The 12,461-nt window shown below is 40.1% G+C and overlaps 1 protein-coding gene across 3 annotated transcripts in view; it reads right to left on the bottom strand.

Moving 5' to 3' along the window:
- NELL1 (neural EGFL like 1) overlaps nucleotides 1-12,461 on the bottom strand; it is a gene marked incomplete at both ends in the record, with an annotated part of 883,126 nt that overhangs the window by 347,041 nt on the left and 523,624 nt on the right. For all 3 annotated transcript variants that reach the window (XM_082845633.1, XM_082845634.1, XM_082845635.1), the window contains one exon: nucleotides 1,112-1,234. In XM_082845633.1, the coding sequence (XP_082701759.1) occupies nucleotides 1,112-1,234 (123 nt within the window). The remainder of the gene's footprint in view (nucleotides 1-1,111; nucleotides 1,235-12,461) is intronic.

Raw genomic sequence — 12,461 nt, 5'->3', positions numbered from 1 at the left:
TTCACCATCAGCATGTCATCTCTTCAGAAGAATACTGATAATGCACTGTGTGTCCTTGGGTAAGTTACTTAACCTTTCTGTGTCTCAGCTTTGTGAACTCTAAAATGGGGATAATAATAATACCTAACTCAAAGGGTTATTTCCTGGTTTTTTTGTACACTTTGCCTCTTTTTCAATGTGACTGGGTCTCTTTCCTCTTTGGTTGATTCAGTTAGTTATTGATTATCTACAGTGTGCCAGCTACCATTCTAGTTGCTGGGGACAGAGTAGGGAGATGCAACCCAGTGGTCACTCTCACATAGCTTACATCCCCATGGGGAGGCAGACAATACAGAAACAAACACATAAATGCATAATGTTATGATAGGCTGTGTTAGTAAAGAAAAAATAAAGGAGGGTATGGGGCCGAAAAGTACCAGGGGTCTATTTCAGAAACAGTGGTCAAAGAAAGTCTCTGACGATGGGGGCAGACCTGAGCAGAGACCTGAAGGCAATGAGCATGGAGGCTCAGGGGAGCACAAGTGCAAAGCCCTGAGACAGGAATGTGGTTGGCCTGTGCGAGGAATAGTGCACTGGTACCGAGGGAGAATGGGGGAGAACACAGAGATGCAGCTGAGAGGAGCCAGGGACCAGATTCTGAATGTTCTCGTTAGCCAGAAGGACGAATGGGAATTTTATTCTAAATGCAGACAGAAGCCAGGGCACTGGCCTCTGAACTGCTCCAGACACAGAGAACGGCTGAAACTTTAAGCTTCCTACACTGAACAGATACCTGGAGTGTGGCCATGAGCAGTGCCCACATGCCCTCTGAGCATAGCTCTCAGCAACCAGTGCGTCCATCACAAACACAAGCCAACAGGCAAAGCTGAAGAGAGCCATCTAGATACGGAACCATGCCCCTGAACCACACCCATACCTTCTTCCTTCAACCCAAAAGGCAGACTCAGAGCACCTTCTTCTCTGATGCACAGTGCCCTTGCCAACTGACAGTCCAGGAACAGGAACGCTGGCCACGCTCAGCCACCAGAATGGCACAACGGATCTGCCACAGGAGCGCCAAGAGCTCGGGCAGGGCTGCAGCTCAGGGCTTGCCCCTACACGGCCAGCCTACCTCTACAGATGGTCCCGTTGCCCACGTAGCCCGGTTTGCAGGTGCAGCTGTATCCCTGGACGGTGTTGGTGCAGATGGCATTCTCATCACAGTTGTGCTGCCCGCTGCCACATTCGTCGTGCTCTGTTTGCAGGGGGAGAAAGAGAGACACTTTTTCATAAGATGGAATCACTGGTGTTGGAAAAGTTAGCTGGAACTCGCCAAGTAAGAACGACAGTGACTACCGTGCATTGGGACCTTACTCTATGCCTGGCAGTTTCCATGCCTGATGTGGTTGAAATCTCAACAACTCTAAAAGATGGATGTTATTATCCTCACTTGGCAGGTAAACAGACTGAGTGTCAGAGAAGTCAAGCGACTTATGCAAGTGACAATGATTGCGAAGTGCTTCTCTAAGGTCACAATGATTGCTAAGTGCTTCTCTAAGGTCACTGCTGCTTCCATGTCTGCAAAGGTTTCTGCAGAGGTTCCAAGGCAGCGGTTCTCAATAGGGGCAGGGGCACGGTGTGTGCAGTGCTGCATCTCCTCCTCCTAGGAAACATCTGACAGTGTCTGAGGATGTTTTTGGGTGTCATGCGTTGAGAAAAGAGATGCTACTGGAATCTAGTGGTGGAGGGCAGGGATGCTGCTAAGCCTCTTACAATGCACAGGACAGCCCACGACAACCAAGAATTAACCAGTCTGATATGTCAACAGCCCCAAGGTTGGGAATTGGGTATGGAGGCTCCGATCGCCTGGGTCCAGCTCGTGAGGTAAACCACCTGTCACACCCTATCAGTGTTCTTCTCCAACAGAACAAAGAGGGTAAAACTAAAGAGGAAGGCCCAGCTAATACAGCCCGGCAGAGGAGCATCAACTCACAAGTATTTTCACAAGGTTCAGAATTTAACCACTGGGCTGCTGCCTAACGTGTAGTAATATGGTTATATATATTCAAAGAGCCATGGCATCCTTAATCCACAAGACATAGGGGAAAATACATCTAACACTATGAAATGGACTGAAAGATTCCAAGTTAGAAATCAAGATTTCACAGATAACTAGACTCTCCCCTCATCCTCAGGATATTTTAATACTCAACTAAACGACTCCTCTGTAAATAAATAATGTGAGAAAGTTTATGCCCTTTATTCCCTTTAATATCTGCTAGTATAACTTCTTAGAAATCTTAAGAAGAAAAATCAAGTAGGGTTATTTAAGTCAGAACAGGTTATAAAACAAGAGTTGCAATTCCAGCTATAAATCTCAAAGAAATCAACACTAATTGAACAAAACTAAAAATTCAATACAGTTTGTTAAGCAAACTGTTAGATCAATGTACCAATAAACTGAAATATCATCTATCTTCATTAATTTTTAAAAATAAATTTATTTATTTATTTTATTTTTGGCTGCACTGGGTCTTCGTTGCTGCGCGTGGGTTTTCTCTAGTTGTGGCGAGCGGGGGCTACTCTTCGTTGCGGTGCACGGGCTTCTCATTGTGGTGGCTTCTCTTGTTGCGGAGCACAGGCTCTAGGCACGCAGGCTTCAGTAGTTGTGGCTTGCGGGCTCTAGAGGGCAGGCTCAGTAGTTGTGGCACACGGGCTTAGCTGCTCTGCAGCATGTGGGATCTTCCCGGACCAGCTCGAACCCGTGTCCCCTGCATTGGCAGGCAGATTCTTAACCACTGAGCCACCAGGGAAGTCCCTTCATTAATTTTTATTTTAAATTTCCTAACAGGGACCAGTAATGAGAAGGGTTAAATTCTACAAAGTAGAGCTGTTTCAGTCACCCACATGCAATAATGTCAAGTATACAAATGCACATGGCTCTTAATTTAACACCTTGGGTTTTTCAAAGAAAATGTTTCTTTAGGCCTTAAAACCAACACAAACTCTAAGACAGAAATGCGAACAGGTTAGCAAGCAGTGTGAAGGGAGAAGATTCATGAAGACATACTTCTAGTCTGTGCTCAGATCATCATCTCCAGGATAGTCCAGAAATAGTATAATCCTATGAATGTCCAATCACATTTACAGACCTAGCAAGCACCTAATATGTACAGGTGCAATACCATATGATATTAGGGACACAAAGAAGTCTAAGAATATAGGTTTAGACCCCAAGAGTTTTCAATCTCCTTATTTAAATCCATTTAAGTAGTAATTATTAGAGTCTGTATTGGGAATACAAATGAGTAGATATGGTCTCTGCTCATATGAACATTTTAATAGAGGCCACCAGACAGCAATATGTAACCAACCAGAACACATGGGAGAAGTGATAAGAGTTATAAGTAGGTGACCTCATATTTTATCATATAAACAGAACATATTTTAGAGTGAAAGGGGGCTCTGCTAATAATTACACTGGAATAACAGGCATAACTCAGAGTGACCTAGGCAAACTGGCATGTGTGCTCATACTTGATAAGAGAAATAAAGATTAACTGGAATAAAAGTTCATTGGAGGGAAGAAATGACTTCTAAGAGGGAGAAAAGTCTTCTTGAAAGACATAGTATCTGAACTAGTCCTTTAAAAATGGTCATGGTTTTCTCAGCCAGAAATGCCCATGAAGGGCACTCCAGGCAACAGAACAGTATGGAGAAAGGTGTGGTTCTATGCAACATTCCAGAAGTCCGGTCCATCGTTGCCCATGTGGTGTCCCCCACCTCACCGCCCCTGCCACCAGCTTTATAAAGTTATAACTGACAAAGTTGAAAGATACTTAAAATGTACAAAGTGATAATTTGATATACATATACATTCTGAAAGGATTCCCCCATCAGGTTAATTAACACATCTATCCTACCTTGTATTATCTCCCAATATTCTTAATGCAAAGCCCCTTCTCTAATGAGGTGGTCCCATCACTGTCTTGCAAGTGCATGAGCTGACTCCTACCTCTCTAGTTTGTCATGATGTTTCCCTGACTCAAAATACTCTCCCAGTATAGTTGAATATCTGTGCCCCTGCCTGGCTTCAAAGACCACTGCATATGAACACTTTTCGCCGTGCAGGCGTCCACTCCTGCTCTCTGTTAACACATGAACTTTAACCCTCTTGGAACTTTTAATAAATTTAAAATTTTATCTCTTTGGAGGCAATCAAATCACAATATATGGTGATGAGGTTTGCGAATTTTATCATGAATGCCTTATTAAGTAGTGAACTTTGAGGAAAGGAATTGTAGTCCATTTTCTACAACCCTGACTTTACTTTCTCGACTTCACATAGTAGTATTCAGCCTCGAGTGCCAAGCATGGGGATAAATATTGTACATATATGACGTCATTTAATTCTCCCAAGTCACGTGAAATATGTTTGCTCATTTTACAATGAAGGAAATGAGACAAAAACACATTATTAAATTTAAATATTAAATTATTAAATAACTTAACATCACGAAACTAATAAGTGGAAGAGTTTGGACTTGTAACTCCAGACACAGAATGATCACATCACTGAGTACTTGGAAGTAACCTGGACGTGGCTGAAGCTAAACCACGTCACACAGAAGTGACCCCCTAAAGCCAAGAATAAAGGCTGTCTTTTTCTACACTGGTCCCAAATACCCACTGAAGATCCAGCCTATCCCCAAACGACAAAGGTTCCCAAACTTTCACGTCTTATTATCTTTAGTCACAACCGAGTTTTCAAAGTAACCAGTACCCTCAAAACTATGTCTGACAGAGATGGCCATAGAAGAAATGGTCTCCTTCTAAAAATCTCAAATCCCCTTCCAGCTGCTGGAGATGCTTCAGGTGTGAGAAAAGCTCTTGTGAGAGGTAGAAGGACATAGAGGCAAGAGACTCTAGAACCACACAGCCCGGGTTAGATGATCCTGGACGTGCCACTCACCAGCTACGTGCACTTGAGTGACTCAGACAATCTGTGTCTTCTTAGTTTCCACATGTAAAATGTGGATAATAATACAACCTATGGGGGGGGGATGAATTGGGAGATTGGAATTGACATATATACACTATTGATACTATGTATAAAATAGGTAACTAATGAGAACCTACAGTATAGCACAGGGAACTCTATACTCAGTGCTCTGTGCTGACCTAAACGGGAAGGAAATCCAGAGAAGAGGGGATATATGTATACATATAGCTGATTCACTTTGCTGTATAGTAGAAACTAACACAACATTGTAAAGCAACTATATGCCAATAAATATTTTTTTAATGGTTAAAATGGTAAAAATGATAATAATAATACAACCTATCTCCTGGGGTTTTTATGAGGACTCAATTAGCTAATATAGATACAATACTTATTACAGCTGATTGCAACTAGTAAGTGCTCCGTAAGTGTAAGCTATTTTATTATCATTGTTCTTATTACTACTACTCTTCCCACTACTACTCCAATTATTTGTGAGCAGACTCAATTGTTGAATGGTGGTTAAAACTGGTTAAGAAAACTTTCTTTTTCCTTTACAGGCTGGTAGTTCAGGCAGAAAGGCTGTGAACAGATAGGCCTTTGGAGACACAAATTAGAATACCTCTTTGAAGATTCAAAGAAATATTTGCTTAGATTCAATTATGGTCCCTGGGAAACAAGACTATAGATTGGGAAGGTGAAGGATTTATGTTTAGGATTGCTGATATATAACCAGAGTTTGATTATGGTAAATTTGGAGTATTAAACCTCTCAGGACAAAGAAATAACAATTTTGGCAGCAAGCTCTCTACTAATGATAATTATTGTTATGCTGGCTAATATTTATTGGTACTCATTAAGCACTGTCATTATCACATGGTTCGTTTCTCCTTCTTCTTTTCCCTGCTATGGGATGGCTCACAAGGGCTCTAATCCACCTCTGTAACATTGTAATCAATAGCCATTAACAATTAACACACTGTTTTCCTTAGAGAACTAAGCAGGATCCAAACAAGCTACTGAAACAGTCACTTCAGCTGTGGCTGCAAACGTCCACATCTGGGGTCTGGCTGGCTACAGTTTCGCTTTGTTCCAAATAATCTAGTTTGAATTTTACAAAAAATTGTTACAGTAACCTCACTGGGACAAGCCAAGCAGGTTTTATTAGTCATATTTATAGACGAAATTGTAGTTTGGAGCATGTAAGAGGCTTTTCCTGTAAGTACATAGATAGTAAGGTGTACGTCTATAACTCGAACTCCCATCTCCTCATTTCTTCTCCTGCACTTGTTCTAAACTCCCACTTTATTATGTGATTCAAAGGAGTATCTATAATGTTGGCCACAATGTAGGTAATTTCTTTTACCTTTAAAAAAATAATTACAGATTTACAGGAAGCTGTAGAAGTAGTACAAAATGTCCCTTAACTCCTTCACCCAGTTTCTCTCCACAGTGCGATCCTATATAGCGGTAGTGCCATATCCAAACCAGAAAACTGACAGTTGTGTGTCACTGTTAAGTAGTGTACCGACCTAATTCAGTTCACACCATGTTTTCAAACTGCGTTCATGTTGTGTGTACGTACATATGGCTGTAGTTCTAAGTAATATTAACTTATGTATAAATTTGTGTAACTACCACCACATTCATGTTATGACTTTGTGTTTGCACCTAGTCCACACTCCCCCCATCACCCCCAATCCCTGTCCCCTGTCAGCTACTAATCTGTTTTCCACTTCTATAGTTGTCATTTAGAGACTGTTATACAAGCAGAATTACACAGTAAGTAATCTTTGAGATTGACTTTTTTTCAATAAGCTCAATGCCCCTGAGTCACATCCAGACTGTTGTAGTTTCAATAGTTCATCCCTCTTTCCTGCTGTGTAGTATTCCATTGTGAAAATATATCACAGTTTATTCAACCATTTACACATTGAAGGGCATGCGGACTGTTTCCTGTATTTTACTACTCTGAACAAAGTTGCTATGAACATCTGTGCACAGGCTTTTGTGTGAACATATATTTTCATTACCCTGGGTTAAATGTCCAAAAGTGTGATTATAGGGGCATCTGATAAGTGCTTGTTTTGTAAGAAACTGCCACATGATTTTCCAGAACGGTTGCACCATTTTACATTCCCACTAGCAATGCACAAGTGATCAAGTTTCTCTACATCATTGTCAGCATTTGGTATTTTCACTTTTTAAATTTTAGTCTTTCGTGTGTGTGTTATGATACTGCATTGAGCTCTTAATTTGCATTTTGCTAGTAGCTAATGATGTTGAATGTCTTTCCACATGCTCATTTGCCATCTATTTTTCTTTGGTGAAATGTCTTTTGCTCATTTTACAATGGGATGGTTTTTTTTACTGTTGAGTTTTGAGAATTCTTCATATACTCCAGATATAAGGCCTTTGTTGGATATGTGATTTGCAAATATTTCCTCACAGTCTCCAGCTTGTATTTTCATCCTCTTAGCAGCCTTTCACAATGCAAAATGTATTACTTTTGATGAGATTCAATTTACCTATTTTTCATTTTATGGATAGTGCATTTAATGTCACATATGAGAACTCTTTCTCTAACCCTAGGTCTTAAAGATTTTCTCATATTTTTCCTAACACTTGTGTAGTTTTACCTCTTAGATAAGTTCATGACCCATTTTGACTTAACTTTTGTATATGGTAAGAAGTTTAGTTTTTCACCTGTGCATGTCATTTGTTGAAAAGGCTACTTTTCCTCCACTGAATTGCTTTTGTACTTTTGTCAAAAACCAATTGGGAGCTTCCACAGGGAGAGACCAGCTGAGGGAGCGCCGCTGTTGCTCAGATGATGATGTCTGCTTAGCACAGAGGAGAGTCTGGAACCGAGAGCATTGGTAGAGAGGTTAATACCAGACACCTCTGTGAGACCCGGTGGGCAGCCCTGGGATCAGTAACCAGGAGTCACAGCTCCTGGAAGGCTGCCTGGATCTGGCGAGTGGAGGCCTAGGAGCGAAGCTGCAGCAATAGCAGTTCCAGTGACAGCAGCGAATGTCAGCACAGCTCCCTATTGCTTGGTTCCCCCCTGAGGACAAGTTTATAACCATCAGGATATTCCTGAAATAATATAACAAATATGATACCAAGACAAGAATAACAATAACTGTTGTAATCAAAAGTAAACACAACCACACTTTATTTCCTGCCTCAAAGGGCTTTGTTCCCTTGGGTCACAGGCACTTTCACATGCTCTTCCCTCTTAGCTCCCTTAACACTTGCTTATCCTTGGTATCCAACCCAGTTCTTACCTCCTCGGAGAAAAGAATCGCTTATTTCCCTGACCGGGAAGTTTCCCCTGCAATATATTCATATAACCCCCAGCGCCTCTCCTTCAAAGGGCTAATCACAGTTATCGTTTTATGCTTATTAGTGTCTTAGTGGTTTATTAACATCTGTCTTCTTTACTAGAGCACAAAGACAGAAAATATATTTCTTTATCCCCAAGCCCTAGCAGAGCTTCTGAAACCCAGTAATTGTCTAGTAAAAGTACCTATTTATATAAGAAAGGAAGGGAGGGAGGGAGGGAATAAGGAAGGACTGAAAGAAAAGAGTATTATTGTCTTTGGCATCAAAAATTGTAGACAGCTCAAGGAGAATTAAGACAAGGGGAAAGTAATTGAATCAGGCAGCTGGGGGAAACTTAGATGGGCAGAGCTTATAAATGAAATACAACCAGGTAATAATGTGTTGATATATTTATTTATCACAGTGACTGGGGGAGAAGAAGAAAGGCATGCAGCTTCAGGAGCTCTCTCTGAGGCAGGCCATTTCTTTCATAAAGAATAGCTGAAGACACAACCCCTGGACTCTGAGAAAATAATTGCAAATCACGCGTCTGATAAGTGACTTGAATGGAGAATATCTAAAGAAACTTAGCAGGAGAAGATAACCCAATTAGAAAATGGGGAAAATATTTAAATAGACATTTCTCTAAGGCATGTATATAAATGTCCAATAAACACATGAAAAGGTGCTCAACATCTTTAGTCATGAGGGAGACCCAAAGCAAAACCACAATGAGATACCACTTCACACCCACTAGAATGCCATAATCAAAAAGACAATAAAAATTATTTACAAGAATGTGAGGGAACTGGATGCCTTGTACATTGCTAGTAGGAATGTAAAATATTTGGAAATTACCTTGGCAGTTCCACAAACTGTTAAACATAGGGTTACCGCATGTTCCAGCAATTATGCTCCTATGTATACACCAGTTAGAAATTAAAACATGTCCACACAAAGACTCGCACAGGAATGTTCATACTAGCATCATTCATAATAGCCAAAGGCGGAAACAACCCATATAGCCATCAACAGACAATTGCATAAAGAAAATGTGGTATACCCTTGTAATGGAATATTTTTCAGTAATAAAAAAGAGTAAAGCACTGCTCATACTACAACATGTATCATGGATAAACCTCAAAAACATTTTGCTAAGTGCAAGAATCAATCACAAAAGACCACCTATTGTATGATCTCATTTACATAAAATATCCAGATGGCAAATATATAGATACACAAAGTAGATACGTGGTTACCTAGGGCTAAGTTCAAGGGAATGGGTACAAGTTTTCTCCTCGGGGTGATAAAAACATTCTAAAATTAGAGTATTATAATGTTTGTGCAACTCTGAAAATATACTTAAAGCCAGTGAACTGTACATTTTAAGGAGGTGAACTTTATGCTATGTAAATTATATCTCAATAAAGCTGTTAAAAATTACTAAGGATAAAGTTCTGAAATAAGCGGGCACATTTATCTCTGTGGCCATGTCTTAAGATGAGGATGTAAAGACTCATCAGACATAATTCTTGGGTGAAATTGTTCTTCTGCAAATGAGGATCAGGAATGTTAGTTATTCTGCTAATATCCTAGGGATATGTCACATTTCCTTAATCAAAAAAACGGCATTTATTTAATAGTAATATTTGGGGAAGGAGAGAGGAGTAATTAGATATAAAATGTATTCATCCCCAGTTTCTTAAATGTGAAATCTGAAAATCTGTGCTTTAGGCTCAAGGACAAATGTTCAAACACAGTACTTGAATTCAAGAAACAGTTTTCTAAGTCAAAATAAATATAACTCTAAACCCTCTATTTGCCAGAATGGACAACTAAATCGCATTCCTTATTGAGCTCCATTCTACCCCACTTTGCCCTCAGCTGGATTCCATCACAGTTCTGGGGGTCTCAGGCAAAAGCTGATGGGAGGGCTGTCTGATTTTCACACTGGTTATTACTCTGGCCCATAAAAAGGAGGCTTGAAGCCCTGTTAGTCCCCTGCTCAACTCAGGTGCTGAGATCCTTGCCAAGAACAGATACCCCAGTAGTGGGGACCTGAATTTGGGGGTGTACCATACACCCATTCTTTCCCCACTCTCAGGGACACCACTGAAGAATCTACAGGTTTCCATCTTCCCTCTTCTGGGGCTAAACTATACTGTAGCTTAGACTACTTTTATCCTCCCAAATACCAAGCCTTATAATCCCAGCTCCTTCTGGGAGATTCAGTCTTTGATTTTTTCTTCTTTCTTTCTTTAAATGAGGTAATATTGTTTTATAGCATTGTATAAATTTCATGCATACAACAGTATATTTCTGTTTATGTATACACTACAGTGTACATACCACCAAAAATTTAGTTTCCCTCCCTCACCATAGAGTTGACCCCCTTTTCCCATTTTGCATCCCCCAACCTTCCCCTCTGGTGTCCACTGCTCTGTTCTCTGCACCTACATGTTTGTTTTTGTTTGGTTTGTTCAGTTATTTTGGTCTTTTAGTTTGTTTTTTTATGTTCCACATGAGTGAAATCAGATGGCATTTGTCTTTCTCCATCTGACTGATTTCACTTAGCATAATGCCCTCAAGGTCCATCCATGTTGTCATAAACGACAAGACTTCATCTTTCTATGACAGAGTAGTATTTCATTGTTTATATACATACACCACATCTTCTTTATCCATTCATCTGTTGAGCACTTAAGCACTAACTTCCCATGGGCAAAGATGCTTTGGGGTCTCTAGGACTGGAAGCCGTTCTCAACTCAAAGCCCTGAGTGGGGTTATGAGCAGAATAGATACGGTGGAAGGGTTGCAGAAGTATAGACGAGAAGTGAAAGGCAACGAGCCAGTTCCCATCCTTTCTTGTGTGTATGTGTGATCTGTGTAAAGTAATCTTTTTTTTTTATTATTATTTTCTGTTATACCCTAATTTCTCCACAGCAGAGAGAAACAAAACACAAAGTAGTAACTCAATCAAGTGCTTTTCTGCTTGGATATATAGTACTATATATTAAATATGGCAGGTTATATATAATATATATTAATCATTTACATATGATATTGGTACATACGTAGAAAATCTATAAAAATGTATATTAAACTATTAACAGTGATTTACACCGAGAAGTTGGGTAGAGGATAAATGGAAGGCACTTATACTATTTATTTTATTCACTTTGTACTTGTGAATTTTTTACAACCAATATGTATCTTTTATTGCTAAAAAATAGAGGGGTTTTTGGTTTTGTTTTGTTTTAAAGAAGAAAGAAAATGGTTTTTGAGTATAATCAAGTTTGCACGGAAAAGACACAACTTTGGAGGCTGACAGATCTGGATGCAAATCTCAGCATTGGATACAAATCCCAGAAAGATTTGACAAGTCCTCTGTGCCCCAGTTTCCGTCTGTATAAAATGCAGACAGTGATACCATGACTAGGAGTAGAAAACTGGGTTTAGTCTCTGCTTCCTCAGATTCAAACAGATTATACTACAGAAGGGATATTCAAGAAACATTTATACAGTGAATGTTCATGGGAAGAAACTTTGTAAAACATCTGGTATCATTTAGGGCACACAGTAGGTGGTCCAGAAATGGCAGAGGCCATCACCACCACCACCACCATCAGCAGCAGCATCACTATGTGGTGTTGGCCTGCGTTTTCCACGAACCCTTCCTCAATAATTCAGGGAAGATATTACTAGGAGCTTTGTTACTCTCCTTTATGTCCCCAAGGCCCTGAGTCCAAACCCAGCTTTGTCACTTGCTGAGTCTCAGTGTTGTCACCAGAAATTGGAAGCAATAAGATCTGTCACACAGAGCTGCTGGGAAGAGTAACTGAGCAAGTATGAAGATGTGTCTAGGGTGTACCAGCCAAGTAATACGGATTCAGTAAATGTTAGTTTTGTTCCACATGGATAATTTAGCAATGCATCATTAAACTACGAAATTAATGAAGAGCTGAACTGTAGTCCAATGTTTCTTTTAAAACGCTAGTCCAATAGAAATATCCAAAATGAGAATGAAAGAAAGATGTGAAACTGTTGTTTGACTGTGGTTTTATGTAATGGTCCCTTAAGCATCCCCAAAGTGACCCTTTTATCTCTTTACTGCGAAGAGGCTGGCTTGCTATTGTTTCGGTTCCACAACTAC

The sequence above is a fragment of the Leucopleurus acutus genome, assembly GCF_964270905.1.
Source record: "Leucopleurus acutus genome assembly, chromosome: 8".
NCBI lineage: Eukaryota > Metazoa > Chordata > Mammalia > Artiodactyla > Delphinidae > Leucopleurus > Leucopleurus acutus.
The sequence above is the reverse complement of the archived record's forward strand: the minus strand, read 5'-3'. Positions and strand labels throughout refer to the sequence as shown.